Source organism: Pteropus vampyrus, unplaced genomic scaffold, assembly GCF_000151845.1.
Source record: "Pteropus vampyrus isolate Shadow unplaced genomic scaffold, Pvam_2.0 Scaffold91, whole genome shotgun sequence".
Classification (NCBI taxonomy): domain Eukaryota; kingdom Metazoa; phylum Chordata; class Mammalia; order Chiroptera; family Pteropodidae; genus Pteropus; species Pteropus vampyrus.
In genome coordinates, this window is record NW_011888872.1 from 8,468,051 (window position 1) to 8,491,656 (window position 23,606).

General features: G+C 37.9%; 1 protein-coding gene across 16 annotated transcripts in view; it reads left to right on the forward strand.

Moving 5' to 3' along the window:
- NRXN1 (neurexin 1) overlaps positions 1 to 23,606 on the forward strand; it is a 1,047,547-nt gene that overhangs the window by 517,680 nt on the left and 506,261 nt on the right. For all 16 annotated transcript variants that reach the window (XM_023532814.1, XM_023532816.1, XM_023532823.1 and 13 more), the window contains 2 exons: positions 4,778 to 5,159; positions 6,347 to 6,537. In XM_023532814.1, coding sequence (XP_023388582.1) covers positions 4,778 to 5,159; positions 6,347 to 6,537 — 573 coding nt within the window. The remainder of the gene's footprint in view (positions 1 to 4,777; positions 5,160 to 6,346; positions 6,538 to 23,606) is intronic.

Consider the following 23,606-nt stretch of genomic DNA (forward strand, 5'->3'; position numbering starts at 1 on the left):
CTTCTTTTTTTCCTTTCTGGAACACTTTGCAAATCAGACCTTTAGGAAAGATTGGAAAAGGCATTGTTTTCCAGCAGCTTCCACTTCTGCCAAGAAAAGGCCTTTGAGGCAAAGTGCTACAAGGGAATTGGCTAGCTTCTAGAATTGAAGGAAATGTAAAATATAAACTAGCATTTCAGTAAATTAGCCTGACATTTACTCTTTCTCAAAATTGCATGGCCTTAGAGCAGAAATCAGATTGTAACCTCTACTCTGTAGGAGCTGAACATTTTTTCAGTTGTAGGAACCAATATGCTCTTTCTCAGAGTTTAAAGGTGAATCGGCATACAGCCAAGTATGCCGATTGATGATTCACCTAAATAATGCATCCTTCCCCAAATACTCACCCCACCCCTTTCCTTCCCTCAGCACCCAGCATCTTGCTGATCAGAGCTAAAGACAATTTTTTTTTCCCCACAATAGTTTACCTTTCTTGTTGAGTTTTCATCAGGGCAAATCATATTTGGGGGATTATGATTTGTCAAAGATCTCATGAAAGCAAAGAATTCATAAGAATAAAAAAGTCAGCCTCATCTTATATAGCTAGAAAAGATTTCTAAAAATAGCAATGGAAGCTTGCCATTTAGGCTTAAGTTTAAGATGGGATTTTTTTTTTTTCAAACTAGAGTGGCCACTTGAAGCCACCTATGAATCAGGAAAGCAATGGTGATTTCTTAAATTTTACAGCAAGTCAGACATCACTGAACAGAAAAAAATTTAAAAAGGAAAAACACTAGGAACACTTTATGTAAAGTCCTACATTTGACCTCATATTTAAGTTATAGTTATAAATACTGTTAAGTATCGATTGAGCACAAGACAGTCCATACTAAGGCTGTTTTAGAAATGTCTGTCCCTCAACTAGGGTGATAAGGACAGCAGTTACCAGCAAAGAAGCCCCAAAAGGGAGAGATTTCCTAGGGCTCAAATGAGAAAGGGTTCTTCAAAATATATGAGATCCCTAAGTGGGGAGTCCTTGGATTTTAACTCATCACTTAGTCTGTCAAAAACTCTGGAATTGTGTACTTTGTATGTGTATTTATGTTAGTGCATGTGTCCTTCATTGAACAATATTTATCATATATGCAGTTATTCAAGCCTGGAAGCCAGGTGTCATCATTATCTCCGTCCTTTCCATCATTCTGCACATCATTAGTAAATCCTGCACATTCTACCTGCAAAATTACCTTGTTGTCTTTTTTTTTTCATTTCTGCTATAACCACCCTAGTTTAAACAATCTCAATCTATTCTACCCAGATTAAACACACGCACATTAACACACATGCACATGCACACACATGAGCATGCACACACACACTGACTTGTGGCTTACACCTGATTAAAACCCTCCAATAGTTCCTAACATAATCAGGAAGCACTGTGATACCTGGTTGCTGACTCTTTCCCATCTCATGGGAGCCACTAGCTGTACTTAGGACTGTAGCCACATCCCCAGGTCTTTCTCTTTTGAGAGCCTTTATTCATCTCTCTCCCCTTCTTGGAATCACCTCCCCATTTCTCTTCTCCCATTATTAGCATGGCTTTCTCTTTTTAATACTTCACATTTAAGTTTGCCCTGTTCATCAAAATCATATCATTTTTCTGAGTTTACCATTATATATTTAATTATTTCCTTATGTCTGTTTGTCTACCTTCTCCCAATGGACCATGAATTTCCTGAAAACAGGAGGCATATCTGTTTTTCTCATCGTGATTTCTTTGTTACCTGACTTTTACATATACCACAGAAACTCAGTAACTTTAAGTGAATTAACAAGTTGATGTAAGACACAGGTTGTTTTATTCTGCAGCAGAGATTTAACCCAACCAAACCTAAAATAGCTGATCTTGCTATCCATTTGGTTAAAAAGATTTGATTTAGATATTGAGATTTCTATGCAAACACACCATCTAGGTTTTTTTATTTTCTATTTTTTTTTTTTAATCGGAGATTATTGTCAATCTACTTTACCCCAGACACTTTGATCAGAGGCATTTTGCTAATTTCAAATTCTCCTTCCCACAAAAATCTCTGGAAAAGACAGTGGATTTTTAAATGGTCAGAGCCTTAAAAATCTTTCTCCTTTAATGCCCTCCCGCTTTTTTCCCCTTAATCAATATATGTATACAAGAGTAGAGGTGGCTACATTATTGACAGAGGATTAAACACTGAAATATATTCTGAGGAAAAAAGAGTTTTTAAAAGGCAGCAGTTAATGTTTTCTTAGTGGATGAGGGCTTTTAGGGGCTAATTCTCCCCCTAGAGAAAGCATATCTGCCATTACTGTCAATGCAATTTATATATGCTTATTAAAGAAATAATAGGCTCTCGAACATGGGCCATAATGAGTTTTCTTGTAACCGGGCCATGGTTGCTCCACCACTGTTTTACTACCTTTTTATTATTTATGCTCTGCATACATATTCTATTCCTTTGAGAAAAGAGACATTACGTACTATTTTTATCACTGAATTTCTCAGTCCTCCTAAATAAAATATGTTTTACTATTTCAGAGCTGCCAAGAACTTGAAAATTGGGGCTCATATTTACTTTCAAGTATTAGAAATATTTTTCTGCATATTTCTCTACTATCGATGGGTTCACTAATGGAACTTTTACGAAGAAACATGACAATTTCAGGATTGGGGCAGGTTCGCTCAATTAAGACTCAGATTTTAATAGTGTGAAAAAGACAAAAATCAATACAAGGAGATAGAAAAGCCCAAGTGAGTTTTAAGCTTTACATATTTTTCATTCTGTATGGCTTGTTAATTCAATGTTACTGGTGTCTCTAGAACTTTATATTTGAAAATTATTCAAGGCTCATTTTATTTGCTACCAAAGAGGGAGTTCTCCCACAAAGTGGTATAGAGGTCATTGAACAAGAGGAACTGAAGACGGAGAAAGAAATGTTGTCATGCAAGAAACCAGAATGCTAAGGATTTAATAGTATTTTTTGCATCAGATTGACAAGCAGGAGACAGTGGGGATAAGGGAGGAGAGACAATTACATACAGTGGTATTTTTTGTTTACAAAAAATAAGTTTGCAGAGAGGGGATTGGAACAAACCAATGGCTAAAATGAGAACATGCCCAGGGTGACAGTATAGCTATTATCAGGATCTAGGACTAGTAAGCAAGTGTGAAAATTAAGTAGAGTTAAGTCCAGCTTAGAAGAGAATTCTTTACACCAATGAGTTAATAAGCATCAAAGTCAATTAAGTATGTAGACGATTTTTCTTGCACAACAAAAAGTATGCCTTTTGTATCTTACTTAGACATTTCCTTAAAATGCCATCTAATATTTTACTATATTGATTAATGAAATGGAAATCTGCTAAACTGGTTGAAGGAAGCCCCCATAGATGACTGTTCAGTCTTCATTACACCTGGGAAAAAGATCCAGTGCATTTTCTCAGGGGCTTATACTGAGATTGGCACTAATTAATATTTTCATCAACATAATGGATAATAGGATAGGGAAAATTCGATAAATTTCCCAGTTAAGCCAAGTTGAGTAGTGAAACTAGCACGTGGAAGAACTTCATTACAATTTAAATGATCTTTTAGAGTTTCAGAAGAAAGTGAATGATAGTTTAATTAGATAAGAACAAGGTGCTAAGAGTGAATCACTAGCAATGGTAAAGTACTTTATGTTTTGTTTTAAAAAACAAGTTCACATCTTTTTTTATTTAGCTTATTATCACTCTGGAAGTAAAATGAGACTAGGTGGCATTATTGGGGTTGACGGAGAAATATGGCAGGATGGAGAGGGATGGGGGCTGAGTTGAAGAGTGAATCATTGCATAAATCTGCAACCAAGTTCATGCTAGTGTGTTTAAAGAAGATTATAACCTGTGGTAAAGTGGACGGATTTCACTTGTATTCTCAAAATTGGGCATGCCTTGAATTGGTACATTATGCTCAGTTTAGTTATCCAAAACATAAGTGCAAGGAAAATGGCATAGGTCCAGAGATAAACCGAAATTCTAAAGTGGTTAGAAGACTAGTTCTAGGATAGACTATGAGAACTATTCAGAAAAAGGAAGGTGAATAGTATATGCTTAACTTCAAACACATTTTCATGGTTCATTATTGGAAGAATAGTCAACAGCTCTTCATTATTTCTATTGGGCATAAGAAAATATAGTCACATTCTTTTTTTTCCTGAAGAACATTTTTTATAAAGAAAAACATCACTTAACCATAAAACTGGGATATATCACTTTTTATTGGGATGATTTATGACAATCATTTCCCCAATCCCTTCCTCTGCCTGCCTGCCTGCCTGCCTTCCTTCCTCCCTCTTTCCCTCCCTCCCTCTTTCCCTCCCTCCCTCCCTCTCTCCCTCTGTCCCTCCCATCATTCCTTCCTTCCCTTCTCTTTTTCTTTTTCTTTTTCCTTTTCCTCTTTCTCTCTGCCTCCTTCTTAATGTTCTCTTCTTCCTTACATAGTTCCTATTTTTCCTTCTACTTTTTAAAAACTCTGTAACTTTGGCTGATGAGGATGAATTTTATTAAGACTAAAATATGGACAGAGATTAAAACCTGATTTAAGAAAGTTGTGTTATGTAATCTGGCTTCGTCCTTTCCCATTACTTCTGTGTTTTTACTGTATGGACCCGAATATCCAGGAGGTATTTGGGTTCTTGTATCTTAAAATGTGATGTTGTTATAGAATCTAAAGTTAGAAGTGCCTTTCACATACAGAAAATAATACATTATCCTTCTTTTTAGGTCAAATGGCAGGGGATCATACAAGGCTGGAGTTTCATAACATAGAGACTGGCATCATTACAGAACGACGATATCTGTCTTCTGTCCCCTCCAACTTCATTGGACACCTTCAGAGCCTGACTTTTAATGGAATGGCATACATTGACTTGTGTAAAAATGGCGACATAGATTACTGTGAGCTCAATGCCAGATTTGGCTTCAGGAACATCATAGCAGACCCTGTCACCTTCAAGACCAAATCGAGCTATGTTGCCTTAGCTACATTGCAAGCCTACACTTCTATGCATCTTTTCTTCCAGTTTAAGACAACATCCCTAGATGGACTTATTCTTTATAACAGTGGGGATGGAAATGACTTTATTGTGGTTGAATTAGTTAAAGGGTGAGTATATGTCACTTCAATGACAAGTAAAACTTTGGAAAAATGAACCTCAATTTTCAAAAACATACATTAAGCAAAATGTACTGACTTGACTTGAAAGTTAGTGGGCAGGGGTGGGTGGAGTGAGGTGCAAATAATACATTTGTTTAAATTACTTGAATATTAATAGGGGTTCAGTATAGTCTTGTATACCTACATTTCCATATATGAAATATAAATAACATTAAGTTCTAATTTATGCTAGGCATTCCATGAATCTTATGCTTCAAATATGGATTGCCTTAAAATGCACACTATAATTCTTTTTTTCTACAGATTTGTAGGCTAATTTGTGCTGTTAAATAGCTAATTAAAGTAATCAGATTATTTCAATTCCACAAAATGTCATGTAATTCAAACTTAATTCTATGTCAGAGTTTCTCAAAGAATTTAGAAATATTTTTGTGAAATTTCTTTGAAACTGCGTTAAAAATTTGATGTATTTTAATTCACTTGAGTATTCATTCAGTGATGATTACCACATATTTATAGTGGGCTAGATAGTGTGCTAGGCACACACATATCTATAGCTATATATATTTTTTTCTTGCCACCTCATGCATATTTCAGATTTCATCAACCCCAGGACACATGTATACAAACTTATAATCCTAGGGAATATAGGTGAACACATAACCAGAACAGAAGCACCATGAAAAGTTTCCTAAGATGATCTTGTACAAAGGCTCAAGAGAGTCTTTAGAGAAATTAGGGATTGTATTAGACAGGGAGTGGATATTCAAGCTGAATCTTAAAGGACGAGTGCACATTTCTCATACAGAAACAGGCATCCAAAATGGAAAGAAAAGCAGATGCAAGAAGCTAAGAAAAATTGCCAGTTCAGTGTACTTTGCACTGGTGAATATGGGGAATGAGTAGTGCAAGATATTTACCTTCCAAAGTCATAAAATTTAGACTATGATTTAAAAACTTTAATTTTCACTATTTCCTGTACTGAAAAAAAATGAGTAATTCTCCCTGCTAACACCGAATAGTGTTTCTTACCTTCTTGTTAGCTGAGGTTCTATACAACTCACTCTTATGACTTCTAGGTGATATGGAGCCACCTGAAAAAAAAACTTGCCCAATTGTAATATCTAGTTTGACTGCATCAAAAATTCACTTTCCCACTTTTCCTTTTTTCCCAGGTACTTACATTACGTGTTTGATTTGGGAAATGGTGCTAACCTCATCAAAGGGAGCTCAAATAAACCTCTCAATGACAATCAGTGGCATAATGTGATGATATCAAGGGACACCAGCAATCTCCACACTGTAAAAATCGACACGAAAATCACAACGCAAATCACTGCGGGAGCCAGGAACTTGGACCTCAAGAGTAAGTGCACAGAGGCAGAACAGCAGGCATGCACTCACATGGTCTCTACTTACCTGGCAAATCCTTTGCTCTGTGTGTGTGTACCTTCTGCAGAAACTGACCAGAATTTTATTTCCTACACATAATTAATAATACAACACACAAACCTCTGTTCCCCCTTTAATGTGGCAGAAACATGCATTTTTAATAACAGTTCAAAAACTGCAACACCTAAGAGTGCATGCATGATTAAATTTTAAAGAGTAGGAAGAAGAATATTCTTAGTTTTGATATTATAAAGAAAACAGGCGTTTGCGTTTCCTTAGTCCCAACAGTTTTCAATTGATTTGGAGTCAAGATAACTAGATACCTAAGGAGTTTCCTGGGAGCTTATTAGTTTTTTTTCCTTGGCAAGGCTTCTTAGATACCTACAGACCTTCTGACCAACAGGGGTCTGAGCCTAGCTTTTACCTCTGGGAATCCTCCCCTCCTCTCTCCTATACACCAGGGGGGATGTTTCTTTTACCAGCTTCTAAGAAAGTCTTAGCAGACATTTTCTTTCCTTATTGATATTTGATTTCTTAAGCAAGCAAGACAAAATGCTTAGAAAATATGTCAATAATAGATGAAAACAACAAGTTTGTCTTTGAATTGGCCTTTGCGAATCACTAATAACATATTCATATATCACATCTCATTTAACACTATGACGAGTATTGGACAGTCTGAGCTTGGAATGACTTGTCCACAGATGAAACAGCTGCCACAATAGAGCAAAACATGACCCCAGTTCTGACACATACTCCCTTCGTTGCTCTTCCTGCTCTATCCTGATGCATTACATAGCTCTACAGGGATCACTGCGGTCATTTTTTTTTTGTAAGAGCTGTTGATTTATTTGGATGGGCTCTTCCCCTTTGATTCAAAAAGTAAATATGTAGGGGAGTTAGGGAACTGGAGAGAGAAAATCCAACAGAACTCTTTCTAGAGAAAAATACTCTTTCTAAATAATGTGAAAGAAGAAAGAAAAGCATTTCACTTTCTGTAATGGCAGAATTTATTTACAGTCTTGGAACTATATTTGTTCAATACCTAAAATGTGCAGCAATGGCTGTCTCCCTTCTTTCAGAGTGGCCTGTTGTTGACTTCAAAGACATCCTGTTTATGCCCCCAAATCTAATAGTTTAGCTCAAAGAGTAAAATGGAATTCAAAGGACATGCTGTTTAACAAGCTAAACCTTTTACTCATTCTTGTCTGATTGAAGTGAGTAGAGTGTGTTTTCTTTTCCTGCTTTGTGGGTGCCCTTGTTTTGCACAGTGACGTTCAGTGTACTGGCCAAGCCACCAGAGCTAAAGCAAAACGTTGTGTTGTTTGCATAGAGAGAGACCTCAGTAAGCATAAGTGAGCTTCACCAGAAACTGTGAACACTACGCAGAGACTAACGTGGCTGGAAAAGAAGCAGATCATAGATGGCTGAAGTATGTGACACGTACAGACCTACACTGAGGGTACATAAAAGCAGTGCAAGGCAGTGTGTAATATATCATTGGACAATCAGGTCACTGTCTCCTGAGTAGGAAATATGTGTTTATTGTTCATTAAAAAAAGTAGATGTAATTGGAGGTTGTGGTATGGAATTATTTCTTTGCAAATCTAAGAAGTCCTCAGAGCTGATTTATTAAACTATTGAGTATTTTATAACTCTGAATGTAAGAAAGGCTTTATCCATCATTAGTAATAGTAAAACTATGAATTGAAAATAGCATATTACATAATAGTAAGGTATTAGGTACTGAGATTTAACTGAGTGCATTTGTGTTTTCAAAAATAGTTAAATTTGAGGTGAATTTCTCAAGTGAATAAAGAGATTCTATGCTAATGACTTTTACCTCATAAAGTTTCTTGCCTTTACAGATTTATCAAACTATGCCAAAAGTGAGAGCAAATTCCTAAAATTAAAATTAAAAGCCAAAGCTGTGGGCTTGTAAATTGGATATGTGATCCAATGGCAATAATAACCCCAAAGAAACCCTCCCGCCATATGTGTCTTGGACTAGAGAGAGCTTGAGGAGTGAGCGTGGTCCTGGGGTATGACCCCTCCTAGCTCTCATCATCACCACCTTTGGCTATGTGTCATCGTAGTGACTGGTCAGATGATGAGCATTTACTGAGCACTGACTCTGTGTTAAAAGCGGAGAGAGCGCAGTGGAGAAGAGTTCCTGTAGTGAAAAACTTTCTTTCCCTTGGAGAAGACTGAAGTTAAGGGAGCATTTATAGAACATAGAAGAACGGGATGCCCTGGAGCCACATTGGGACATTGAAACTAATCCAAGAGTAACTGGAGAATTTTCAGAGAAAGGAATGCTTAAGGGATATCTGAAGGAAGAGGAAGACCAACTAGGCATTGTTTCTCCTTCTTCCCACTGGAATTAGTGGGGCTTACTCACATAGGATGGTGTCTGAAAGAGCTCTTCACTCTGAATTGAACAGTATTGTTATCTTTGCATACTAGTCATGTAGGATTCAACCACTCTAAATGCAGGAAAAATGAAAGACGATCTATCTTGGTCAGTGCTTTTATTTCATGTATATTTTGCCTAAGAGCTGGATACTTATAGGATTAAAAGAAAATCATAGATTGATTCTACACTGTGCTTAAAGTCACTAGGATAGTCTTCATTTTTTCTCAAAGTGAGGTCGATTCACTTAATCACATCAGAGTCATGTGGTGGAACTTATGAAATTCAGATTTCTGGACCCCACCTCGGGCAGACTGAGGCAGAAGTCATTTAAGAGTGATGTGCAGGGAGCGATAGTTGTTTGTATTTTTAGGGCACTCACGAAGCTAGATACCATGTGTTTCAGAGTCCAGAAAGAATACAATATCTATATTGTGGCCAGATTTCACTCACTTTTTAATTTTACTACAAATTCTGGTTTTCCTTTTTTTTTTTTTCTGAGAATTTTATGTTCGTTTTGTTCTATTTTACGAGTCCTAGGCTGAAGTGACATTGGTTGCCTCAAGATTATGTCCAGTATTTTTATTTCTTATGTTACCATTCCTTACAAAGACACTAGAGGGCAGCATATGGCCACAAAACTTGTCATCTGGGATTCTGGAGGGAAAAAACTTCAACAGTCTCCACTTGTGCTGGGAAGCAGAATTTCTTTGTTTTCGACCATCCCAGATCCCACTTAGCTTTCCTTTATCATAATGCAGGCTTTTGCCTGTGGCTCTGTTTCATTATATAGACAGGACCTTCATGTAGAAATTCGAAAGCTGGGAACAGGAATCCCCACTCTGACTTTGATAGAGATGACCAGAAATGAGGATCTAATGATCTATCTCTGAGAAAAAGAATTATACACAGGTGACCTTGTTCAGATTATCTTTCATGACACTGCTGTGTTCTCAGGGGGTTGTGTGTCTCTCCCTGCTGATACAGTTTTGCTTTCATCTTTATTTCCCAGCTGTTTGTGTACTATTCCCTCTGGCTATTATGTACAAGCTGCAACATGCAATGAAAAGAGCAGCATAAATTTGCTCTCTGGAATGAGTTTCTAGCACAGCTGTGCATTCATTGTGGAATTTCTGAGTCTTACCCTCTTCAGAGAGATAAAGGGTCAGTGCAATGTCTCCTTACATTCCTTCTCTTGTATTTAGCAAATGTGTATGTTTGTACACGTGTGTACATGGGTGGGAACTAATATTTATTGACTCCCTACTAAATTCTAAGTAGATTTAAATCAGGTTATTTTATTTAATCTTTATAGTTACCTAGGGATTTGAATTGAGGTCAGTTTTGCTCATTTATTAATCTAGTTCAAGAACAAAGATAGGGAGAAAGGATCGTCTTTGGCCTCCATTTTTAATTGGTATCTTTCTTTAAAGCATTACTTGTTTTTCCTTTAGCAAATCGAGGATAGTTTACTTGATGAGGGGGGAAAGATCAGATTCCTAGGTGCATAGAATACAGTGCCCTCAGGTGGCCAATTAGCAAAACTACTTAAAAGTGAGTAACTCATTTACAGGCCACATTTGGGTCAGCCCAGGCAGAGCTTTTCCCTTTGTTAGTCCTCTCAGACCTCAAATTCCTGAGGACTTTGAGTGAGCTCTCCCTCTGTCTCCTATCTTGTTTGTTCCTTTCTTACCAGACCATTATCTGCTCTAAAACCTTCCTCTTATCCTTCTTTAAATCTACCCTGAAAGCAACCACCTGCTATTATCTTGCTACCAAGCCACTTAAAGTTTCCCTAATCAGAGACAGCCCAAAGAGGACTTTCTTTTCAAATGTATTCAATCTCTAAGCGAAAAATTTGAAGATAAATGCAGGCATACCTTGTTTTATTGTGCTTAGCTTTATTGCATTTCACAGACATTGCTTTATTTTTCTTTTTACAAATTGAAGGCAAGAGCCCCCACCAGTTAAAAGATTATGACTCACTTTATTTTACTTGCTTTATTGCGGTGGTCTGGAACCCAACCCGCAACATCTCTGAGGTAGGCCTGTAGTGTTCTTGCTCTTTTCATCAGGATCTCACACTAATCTCTATTACTCAACTACCTACATGCTCCAATCCTAAACATAACACCAATGCCCTCATTTTCTACCCATTAACTTGCTATTTGATATATCATTGCTGCAGTACTTCATTGATCCAGATGCTATTCCAAAATCCTGATCGTGTTTAAACATGCCCAAGCTTTGTGCATTCAGCCATATGACATTTGATAGCTCACTAGCCTTGACTAGATACTTTGTTCAAATACAAAACTTTAAGAGTCTGACTCTGAGCTTAACCTTAAAGCAGAAGATGGAAGGAAGCTCCTGTTGTCTTGCTGGTTAGGCTATCGCTTTTAGAATGACTGAGTGATTGATATTTTAATTTTTTTAGTTAGTAAGGAAAAAAGATTTACTTGCATTATTTCAGTTAATGGGAGATTATTTTAAGGATCCATTAGGAAGTAAGAGAGACAAATCCTTTCAGCGGCTGAGAATAAGAACTTTGTTCTAAAAGTCAAACTGGAATCACAAGAGCTACTCTTTTAGATGTTCCCTTAGTTACATATAACCACTGGTCCCTAATTTAGCGATATCCACTACCCACCTTCTGACTACTGTGCCTATTCCCGCTGTGATCATTCCTGCTTCCTGGCTTCTCCGACCCTTGCTTTCTTCCGCCTCATGGCTTCTACCTGTTGCTTTTGTTCCTGTGTGTGTTTTCACTTCTGTCTGCTCTCCTCTTCAACTCACTTTCAAATTCTCCAGAAGACATGATCTATCTAATACTGTAAGTGGACCTGTCCAGCATACAACTTCATGGGCTTTCGCCCCGCTGCTGCTGGTCAGGCTCACTTCCTTAGGCCACATAGCTGTAAACATAGAGGTAGGTTTGCATGGCCTCAAACGTGAACTTGAAAGATGACCTCTTGGGAAGGGGCTGCAGGCTGGAAAGTTCTCTGTAGTTTCTCAGAGAATGGAGGAGGGTGCCCTGAGTGCAGTGGTAGAAGGAGAGGAGAGGGCAGAATTACAGGGTTTTAAGGAGAAGAGTGGAGTTCATGATGCACTGTAGAGCAGAGAATGGACTGAGGCTTGGGGAGGAGGCGGAGACCTTTTTGGAGGCAATCATCATGTGTGGAACAGGGACAATCAGGCTGAGTACATAAAGGCTTAACATTTTTGTTACTCTTTTTCCTATACAAGCATTGAAAGACAATTAGAGATATGAAACTATGGTTTCTCCCCTGATATTTCTGTGGAACTCCCAGGCTTTGCAGAAATCACTCTCAATCTATTATCTTTCCTACAACGCTTTTGTCAGTATGTTTTAGTCCTTCTCACCCCCATCCTAGTGAGACATTATTCTCTTTCCATGCCCAGTCGTTCTACCCACTGTTAACATTTGTCTTGGAAGTTTTTCCCTCTGATACTCCATGACGCTTGGGCCAGTTTAAAGGATTGCATTTTAAGTGCATTATTCCCTACCAACAACTGTTTTAAAAAAATTTGTTGACCCATTATGATTGTTTTGGAATACTTTTTACATAAGGCATAATTTTGTTGTTGTTTTTTTTTTTTTTTTTCAGTCCCTCCAACTCTATTACTTGAAATTTATCTTTCCACTAGGATCACTGATCTTGGAGACAATGTGGTCTGACTCACTCCTTTTACAAATGAGAGAAAAGTGCTCAGGCAGCTAGTTAGTGTATTATATCTACCTTTGGTTCCTAGTTCAACATTGTTTATAATAGACTAGGGAAAACAAGTTTTATTGCTCAGATTAACCTCAGGTGACTACTAGTGACAGCCTGGAGCAACATCCTGAAAAGAAAACTGAGACTTTCTATGGACTCACTGGAGAAGACCGTCCCTATGACCAGCCCCGGGTGCAAGATGGAAACTGTAGGTCATCTCTTGGCTTTTTCTAGTGCAGTTTTGATGGCCCCAACCCATTCCATTTGTAGTTGTTTTTGGGAAGGTGATACAGGTGTTTAAAGCCCTGTTGCTGGTTTCTGCTCACTCACAACACTGGCCGAGCTCTGACCACCACGGGCCTTGGTTTGTGTTCTTGGCATAGCTAAGAGGAGGTCATGCACCAGGAAAGATAGCTTTTCCCAGCCCTCCCATAGGAAAGTGTAGGCTCCCTGAAATCTGAACCCACTGGTCAAATGCCTTTCAGACAGGTGGCAATTTACTGTGTCCCAGTATGCCAGTGATTAGATAAGCTGATCTCTTAAAGCTGGTGGTATTTATGCTATAGAGAAGAAAATGCCTCCAGGTGTTTAGAGCTGAGTTCTTAAGAGTCAGGTGACTGCTCAGAAGATCTTAGCCTCATCAGAGCTGGGTCTTCAGTGCTCATCTGTCTTCAGGATATACCAAGAGTGAAGCATAGCTGTCTTCCTAGAAGCTGAGCTTCTCGGTCAAGAGTTCTGCATGTTAGAACAATCTGGAAAAGCAAGCTTAGCAGCATCTCTCTCACTCAAGGAAAATGGAAGTCTGCAGAGTTTGCGTGGTTCGTAGACCTCTCTCTTTTTTTTCTGAAGGGAGAATTAGACAAAGGTCTTTGGGGTATGAGAAGCATAAACCCATTCAGACTAACTCAAGTGAAAAAAGAGGGAGATAACCAGGGTATAGCATTCAAGGAAGCCAAAGGCAAGGAAGAGAAAGTTTAAGGTTGGCCCTCATTGGAGCCATAGTCAGGAAAGCGGTCAGCAACACACCAGCATCTTTACCTTTCTTGGTCTCCGCAGGAGCTGTGCACTGCCTTCTCTCAGCTGTCCAGTGAGCACTCCCTCAGTCTTTTCCATATCTGCACACTGGCTCTCTCTGCTTTCACAAGCATTGGCAACTTGGCTTCCCCAGATCTGGCTTTCCACCCCTGACCAATTAAGATACCCAAGAGAGACGCCCATGAGTTCAGGAGTCAGGTGCGAAAATCTTGGGAGAGTAAATTTTGTTGGAATACTCATCCCTACGACTAACATGGGGCAATATGACCCCTGGATTTGTTTGAAGAACTATTTGTACAGGATACTTGGGTATATGTGGAGCCATCAAAGCCACCAAAGATGATCTATAAGCTGCTATGAAAAAAATCAAGGGATTGGGTTGCTTTACCCGAGAGCAGAGGTTGAGAGTAGGGGCTGCAATCATCAAGATGGTAGAAAACTAGGCATTACATGGTACCAAAATGTTCATGTGCCTAATCTCATAAATGCTTGAGCAAACAAAATTATTTTGTGGGTGGACAGAGACTGTGCTTATCTGGAATCAGAGGCAGCACATGGGATATGAAAGCCAGAAGCAGGAATCACAGGCTTCCTGGAATTCACCAGAAATGGGGATAGAGAATGCTAGATTTTTATTCTCTGTGGAATTAGAAAGATTTGAACAAGGCTCCTGTAGATCTATAAAGGACAGAGAGACCCCGCTAACATTTGGGTAGGGTTACCATTGTTCATTATGGATCCCAAAAGTAAATAGCACTTATTTTCAGGCAGTTGCTCCAGTTAGTTTGGGTTCAGTAATAATGTGGTCCCAGCTGTGTTTCACCATGACCCAGAGGGAAACAGCTTCTACCCCTGCTCCTGCACAATTCCTCTGAGCCCTGGGTCAAAATTAGAATAAACTGGAAAGTTCGGCGGGCTTAGGACAGTTACCCCTACAACTGTAGAGACGCTTCAAAGCCAGTTCTGCCATTTTTATTCATGTAGGAAAGCACGTTTTTTAATGGCACCGTGCTGCTGCCAGCCCACTATTTTCATTCCCTGGAGGATACTTCCAGAGCTATTTCAAAGGAATCTCATTAGGTCAATCAGGCTTTTCTTGTCAATGCCACATTCGTGTGGTTTTCTGTGTCTGCTTTTAAAAGGAACCCTTTCTTGGCCTTTGCAATTAATTATTGTAGTTTTTCTTAAGGGTAATGCAAGAAGCAATATAGCATTGTAATTAAGGACATGGGCTTTGGGGTCAGATGGACTTGGATGATATAGAATCGCTCTTTCATGTGTGTCTAGGCAAGGTACATCACCATCATCTTCATCAGCATCCACCCTTTACTAAACATAAGCTAAGAGATTTACATATATCATCTCTTTAATTTTCATGACAAACTGTTGAGGTCGCTGTACTTAGGCCGATGATACAAATGATGAAACAAAGGTAAGACTTAGGGAGGTTAAACATCTCACCTAAATAGTAATGATAGTAATATTAAATAGCAATAAGTATTTTAACCATTTCTGAGGGCTTATCGCATCCCATGCACTATTATAAATATTTTACACACGGGATCTCATTTAATTCCCACAACAGTGCATGAGATCAACCAGTATATTCTTTGAAACTCAAGAGTTTACAGCGAGAGGAGACTCATAAGGCCCACCTGCACATGGCAGGTGTTGGCAATATTTCGGCCTCATTCTCATAACTACCCTGGCACAGGACAGCCTGCCTAGCATTCCCAGGTTTTTTAAGTTTGCTTTTTAACATTCCTAGCCAAGCTGTATGAGGTCCCCTCCTTACTCCACTGCCATCACTCTCCACCTTTCCCCAACACACAATGCTGAGATCTCCCACCACTGGTTTCCTCCTTGGAGTTGGGGACTTTTTAAACAAGCACTTTAAAGTCTACTAATGCATTGTATCTATTACACAGCACACCTTTGGCATTTATAAATTTCACATGCATGGTTCCGCCTATTTCTGAGAAAGTTGATGGTCTGTGGCATAGTTATTTGTGCTTTCGTTGGGACACAAGTGTGAATCATTCACAATGGCAGGGTAGTATGCAAAACTGAGTGTCTTTTTGAGAAATTGTCTTGTGGCCTGGCATCGGTCTTTGTTTTCTATTCAGAGCTATATTATAATAAACTCTCTTCATTATTGTCGTGATCATCATAACTCAATGAATAATGTCATTTATTGAGTACCTAGAGGCCAGAAACTGTGTTAAAGGTTTATATGTGAAATTATTAGATAAGTATGATGTTCGAATTCAATCAAGCTACAGTATTATTTTTTACCTCAAACCGTCACTTTAAAATGTGTTGTGTTGAGGTATTTGTATCATATATCCATTTAGAGGAAAAGTTGGAGCTTATTTTTGATGATTCTATAATCATTTTTTATTATAAAACATAACTTTAATTCCAAAAAATTAAAAATTGCCCAATATAAATGACTAATCAAAACTGATAATTGGGGCTGCAGTCTGCTTTGGCCAGTCACAGGCAGTATAAGGGTCATGTTCAACTCTGTCCCTTCCTGCTGTTGTTTTCCCATAGCTTGTTGAGTAGGGACATTAAGTGATGTTCGGCCTCCTGGTCTGGCAGATCCCTCAAGCTCACTCCTTTTTTCATGGTGGTCTCCTGGGTTCATCCAAGGTTCCTCAGCTGGGACCTCCTGCCCGTAACCTCTGTGGAGTGATCATGCCTTCTGTTCTGTCCACACAGCCTCAGACTGCTGGGGTCCACTCTGTCTCCAGGAAGTCCTGCTGGCTTGCTCTCATGGCACATGGGGCCCATGTCTGCCCATGAGAAATTGTCATGCATCGTTTGCCCCCTCAACCCTGAGAGCTTTGGAAGTGCAGCCCATTCCCAGTGTTTTCATGTGTGTCCTGCTGCCACAGGCTATTTAAAGCTTTTTTTTAACATGTAGGGCACCAGTCCTGTATCCCCCAACTGTAGGAAACAAAGCAAGTTCTCCAGGCATGAGAGTCTTCTCACTAAGCTTAGGGCTAGAATGCAGTCTCCCTTTAGGGGTAACGGTAGTGAAAACTTATCGCATAGTAGGACCTATCTCAAAAAATATTCTTAGACATTTTTCTTTTCAATTCCTGACCCCTTTTATGGTTATGATGATGTCGGTGATATCATCGCCCTTGATGTAATTGAGGGGTTCATGTGCTGAGAACCAGTATTTTATCATTTCCTTTGTAAACTTTGCATTGGATATCTGTCTTAGACTCCCATTATCTTATATCTGTTGTGTTGGCACTTCTGTCAGAACTTCAGTTTTGCTTTTCTATGTCACAGATATGGTCTCTTATTCTTTATATAACAATTAGATGAGTGAAATATTAGTGCTCTTATTTCATATGAGAAAATGGAGATTCAGAAAGGCTAAGTGAGTTATTTAGAAATAGAATTTGAACTCAGGTCTATAGAAGTATTTAAATATTACTATTATATATATTTGCAAACATATTAAAAGGGATTTCTTATGAGTATCTAAAGTGAAAATTAGTACTTATTTTAATCATTGGGGGGATGTCATATAATAAAAAATATTTCTTCCTCCATATATAACTTAGTTCTTCAAAATTCTATATTACTATGCTATGTAGTGCTGAAAATTTCACTTCTGGTAATTGCAAAAGAACTAGCTATTTCTATTTTCAGTTTCCATACTCTTCCTATCCCTTTGCTTTGTGTATAACCTATATATTGGTTCTATTTCCTTAGCCCCTAAAGCCTTCTTCAAATATTATAGCCAAAAATTTTTAATTGCTCTATGTCCTTAATATGTAGTCTATAGAACATTTGCATTTATAGGTTCTTAAAACAGGCCCCGGAAAATATAGTACTTGGTTGGATGATTGGAGATTTGCCAATCAATCATTAGCTTGTACCAGAAGGCTATTGGCTGGTTCGTTCAACTGCTAAAGCCCTCCATTTTGTTAGCCTTTAGGGAAAATCCCCCATACTTCCTGCCCCCTTTTTTGATCATTTCAGTTAACTATTTGCATTTCTCCTTAAGAATAAATATTGGAAGAACAAAGTATTTGGAGATATGCCCTAGGGAACTATACTATTCTGTTGGGTCTGGATGACCTAATTAAGAATATCCTATCTTTCGGGCACAGAAGGCATTTATTCTTTGAAAAAATACAGAAAAGTTTAGGTACTTAAGAAAAAATAAGTTGATTCAACTCGATGAAGCCCATAATATTTTAGAAGCTTTTTGTCAATATTTTTAAAGGTTTTTTATGTGCTCTGTGTCTTATTGTACTTTCAGTATATCTAGGAAACCACTGGTGGCTTTACGCTCTTTTATCCTATATATCTAAGTTGAGAGCAGGTGCCATTTTCTTGACCTGCTTTAAACAAGCAATTATTATGGGGAAGAGCAGCTATTTTATACCTACCCTGTATACCAATAGATCATCCCTACCCAAAGTAAATGTTCCTTTGTTTTGAAATAGAAAAATTAAATTTCTTTGAAATAAGAAAAACTATTCTGAAAAAGAAAGAAAGCTAAATAGTTATCTAGAACTCAAAATCTCAAAGATAACAGGTTTTCACGAGTCCTCTTACTGGTCCCCTAGTTATATGTTAATTTCCAGAACAGTCATTTCTACACTCCTCCACTTATTCTATTTCTGTCACTGAGATGGTTTTTAGTAAAAATAGGCAGTGTGGTGCAGTAAGAAAAAAAGGTAGCCTGAAAGTTGGGTGCATTTTTTTTCTTGCACTGGTTGTATTGCCTGGGGCAGGTAACGTACCTTTCCAAAAGGGAAATGTGCTCATCAGTCAGGTGAGGATAATAATAATTTTCTTCTGCCTATTGTGAAAGTTGGTATGAGGATCAAATGGAATAAGAGATGGCAAAGCACCATTCTAAATGAGGCACTGTGCATGTGTAAGGTGTAACAATATTTGTGAGATCGAGAACCTCTAAGCTGTGTGCAGTCTCAGAGAGTATCACAGTGGAAAATGAAACACGAAATGGTGACAGGATTGTCTTCTGCTAAAGGATGTCAAAGATATCTAAACTGGCTGTCACTTGCAGGGGGAAAAAGTAAAAATAATGAAAATATTTGAACGCTTTTTTCACCTAAAGGTAAATTTATGAAGCCATGAGATGAAGTTAGCTTGGCATGAATTTATATGCCTGAATTCTTATCCCATCTGCCACAGTGTCACTGGCATAGAGTGGGTTTAAAAGAAGATGGATTACCACATACACCTCCATAGCAATTTTATTTTATTATTTCCCATTTAACATGCCCACCAGCTATCCCTCACAGTATGTGGCCAAACAACAACAAAATCTGTCTTTATGTTGTAAGTTTTATAATCATAGTTTTAAAAGAATTCTCCTTGGGCAATTTTATTTCAAAAATATCAGCTAGAAACAAATTTTGGAATATTGGAAGCATTTTCTGTCCTGTCCAGAAACATAATGTCAATATTAACTCTCAGAGGCTCACTACAGGATAACATTAAGATCTGAGCTCAAACCTGATTGGAGTTCCCTCACCTGCTCACATACAGATATTAGGTTGGGCCAAGGATGAATGCAAGTGTCCTACTTGTCTCTTTGTGAGAGGCAATTGAAAAGTAGCTGTCATAGCTAAAAATCAAATTTGGGAGTCTTAAGAATTACACTTCCACATCAGATACCTAATATTTATGATTATGGAAGCAAATTCACTTTGTCTTCATGAGATTACTCAGCATGCAGATAGATCTCCTATTGTTCCAGGAATCTGTTAATGTGCTTGGACTCCTGCTAACATTTATTACCATTACTTTTCTCCACTGGCCGAGCTACTCTAAAACATTCTTGTATTTTGTAGTGATGGAGCTATACCAGTCAGCTGCTTACCATTTGGAGTATACAGTGTGTAAACCAGTGCAAATTAAGTGAAAATTACGTTTGCAGGAGACCTGGGCCTGGAATCAGACCCTGCCGTCTCCTGGCGTTGTTGCCTTGTACTATAGTGTCTTCATGTGTGACATGTGTCCATGATAACCTTTATTTTTTAGCTCACCAGGCAAAAACCAAATGAAACAGTACATGTACAAGTACTCAGTAAAGTTTAAGATACTACACCAATGCCAGTTATTGTTATAATAATAAAGTCAGGGCTGTCTTTTTCTGGTTTCTACCATAGCAGTTCTTGACGCTGATTACCAAGGAGGCAGAGCAGGGAGGAGGCCCTCTCTCATCAAACAGCATTTTGTGCATTTAAATTCAGTGATTTTTGTAAAATCCAAAGTCTTTTTAGCAAAAATAATGTGCTGTTGGATATGGGAGCCTACTTTAGAATCAGGAATACCTGCGGCTGGCAAGAAAATAAGGTAGTTATAACAGACCGGAAGGACTCAAAACTCAGGAGTCCTTGAGTGGTGGCCCAAAGGCTAGATGGAGTGAGGCATCCACAAACCCATAGGAAGTGCAGACAGGGAATAACAAATTTACCAGGGCAGAGCATCAGGGCTTCATTCAGTTAGCTTGGCTCTGTTCTATGGCCACACACAATGCATGCATGCCTTTCTGATAACAGGACAGAGTAGAAGAAATACTGGAGAAATAACGTGTCCATAGTGCAATGCATGTCTGTTGGGAGGCCACATGAGTTAGGTCATTTTTGTAGGTGAGGCAACACACAGAGTGACAGAATGGCCAGAGACAATGCAGTAGAGGGCCAGGATAGACTGAAATTTAATTTCCCACCAGGATTTTGGCACTTATTTTAACTGCAGAAGAGGTTCTCATTACTACATATTGATGCCCTAAACCATTTAACTCATGAAGAGGTTCTCATTACTACATATTGATGCCCTAAACCGTTTCTGTACTTCTGTCTTTATCTGCCTCTCTCTACCTATATACTCAATATACCTCAGTTAAAATTGATCATAAATTATTCTATCCAAATGGAAAAAAATGCCACTGCATTGACTTCTCTTAATAAATTGGATGATTTCACCTGTGTGTTTAAAAAAGAGGTCAGCAGAATAAAAATTCCCACAATTAACTTCATTATTTTTCAGGTGGAGGAAATAGAAATAAATAACTGTTGTAACCATAAAACCTTCACTATGTCCTAATTGTTTAAGTGATTATTTGCTGAATGCAAACTGCTAATTTATATTCAGTGAGTTAATAGATAATTATTAAATACCTACTAAGTGAAAACGAGAATACAAAGATGCACAGCTCATGGTCATTTCTTCAAAGAATTTATAAAATAATGGGAAGATAAGACATTTACACAAAGAACTGTGGAAAAAAATGGTCATTGTCAAAGAGTTTCAGAATGTTATGGGGTTTCAAAGATCAGACTTGCCTGTGACTGGGGAAACAGGACTACATTAACAAGTTAGAATTTGCTATGAGTCCTCAAAATTGAATAGTATTTTGAAATGGAAAATTGGAAGAGGAAGGGCATTCATGATGGAAGTAATATGCACTGTGAAGAGTGATGGAGCAACATGAACGTGCAGTATTGGAAAAAATACAGTTTGACTAAAGATTATGATACAGGGAGAGGATCGATGCCCTCTTAACTCTCTGCCTGGCAAAAGTTCTTGAAGAAAGATTGTTCCAAATTTAAAAAAAGTTACTGAGGCTAGATAATTCAAAATCTTGAACATTAACTTTAGGATTTGTTTAGAAGAGAGAGGGAGGTAATGAAAAAATCAGGTACAGTGTGGAGACTGTTATGAAGTTGATGAGGATATGTGGAGGCAGGGACACCAGATAATAAGTTACTGCATGAAAGGTATACAAAGGGAAAGGTAGACAAGAACTGGAAAAGGAAATGAAAATGGAGGGACGAATGTCAGAAGTATGGGCAAAGTTGTCATCAGTTCTTGTCAATAATTTGAATGTAAGTTGTAAGATACAGAATGGAGTTAAAAATGATTTTGAAATATCATTTTGGGTAGCAGAGAGACTAGAATGCGATTGCTGTAAAGCAGATAAGTCTAACGTCATTTCCCAAAGTGTGTGCGCTGGGATGGGGAGTGATGGTTTGATTTTAGGCTGAAGTTAGAAAGCCTGGAAAGGTATTTCCTACAGAAAAAAAACAGGTTGTTCTGGAATTAAACTTTTTATATACCAAGGAAGACTAAGATATTATAAAAGTTAAATGATAGTAGATAAACTGGTGACCACTGAGCATCTCTTTAGCAAAAAGTTTCTAAAATTAACCTGATTATTTTCATAGAGATCTATGAAAGACAGACCTCAAAGCAAAACATGTACTTGAATTGCCAACTTTGACTTCTACATTTGGTGTACTCTGAACTTAGGCACGGTCTTAGACAGTTCTTAATGTTCAATCCCAAGTGTGGTTTGTTATAAGTTTCCATTTATCTACTCTTAAGCTCAAATGTGTTAGAGAAGTATTAATAACTTCCCATGCTTTTGCTTTCAGTAATTTAACATTATTTAAGCAGTCACAGGAGATAGTGACTTCGGCTTTCTCCCCTCTCAAAAAAAAAAAAAAAAACACCAAAGTAAATAAATGAGTGTTTCTTCCCCAGCAATTATAGATGATTTTTCTTCTCTTTAACAGGGCACACTTTTTATATAAAGAGGTTTAGATTTCACTTGTCTCTCAAAGAAAAGCTATATTAAGGTATAATATGGTGAAGATCTGACCTGCAGATGTTCATTTGTGGATATGCAACGAAAGGTTAAAATTAAAGATACTGATACAAATTTGGGGGCAGAGTTTGATTGTTTTCTGGGGTAAGCGAACACACCTGTCCTGCAGAATAACTTTCAGAAACTAGCCCAGCCTATGTGTACTTTTTCTAAACTTTTTCACAACTTTCTAAACTTTTCACAACAAAAATCAAGAGGAAAATTAGAGTTGTTCCCAAGTTTGCTGTCCAAAGTCCAATGCCCTCATATCAAAAGCCTCTGGAATTGTACATTATTCAGTCCAGCCAGAAGAAAAGTAAAGCAATATGTATTACTTCAGGTTGTTTTTTTTTCCTCTAAATGCCACTTATAAGAGATTGCAGGAAACTCCTTAAGTTTCTCTAGAGTTTTAGCTAACCAAATCTACAAAGTAGTTGTCCTTTTTCTATATGCTTTTTAAAATTGAAATGAAGGTGAAATGTTTAAGAGGCACCAAAAAATACATATGAATAAACAGGAAAGCTGACTAGAACTAATTACACCTTGCCACTTGCATTTTGCTGCTTAAGGCGGAGCTTGGAGTCCTTGCTCTAATTGCCTTATGATCCCTGTTTTAAGAGAAGAGAAAACCTCTCACATTAATTCATTGTCTGCTTTTGGTTGATGGCTCCCAAGCCATGCCTCTAAGCCCATCTCTTCCTGATTTACATTATCTGATCCCTATAGGACATTCCTACTCAAATTTCACATGTTTAATGTTAAATGTAATTTTATCTTTTCTCTCCAAATTATTACTGCGTCAAGTTCTCTCGTTTCCTAGCCTGTATGGCTTATATTTTTAGACTTTATCATTTTTTTGTTTTGTTTTATTTTTAAACCGGTAGTTATAAATTCTATCATGTTACTAAAGACTTTCCTTTAATTTTACTTATGTAACACTATTTACCAGAGCCCCTTTGAAAATTTCTCTCTTCCAGCCAAGTCTGATTTTTTATATTCTTTCTTGAATGCTGTATTCATTTTGTCTTCATGGTGTAGCTGTGCTGTTACCCATGCCTGCCACCTGTATTTATGTCACTGCAATATAATGTATCCTATATTTTCTTATGGTCTAAACTTTTCTATGATGCTCTACCTTGCAATCAAAGTCCATAAAAGCTTTTTCTCTGATTTTATAGGGCACATTTACAATGAACCTTACAGCC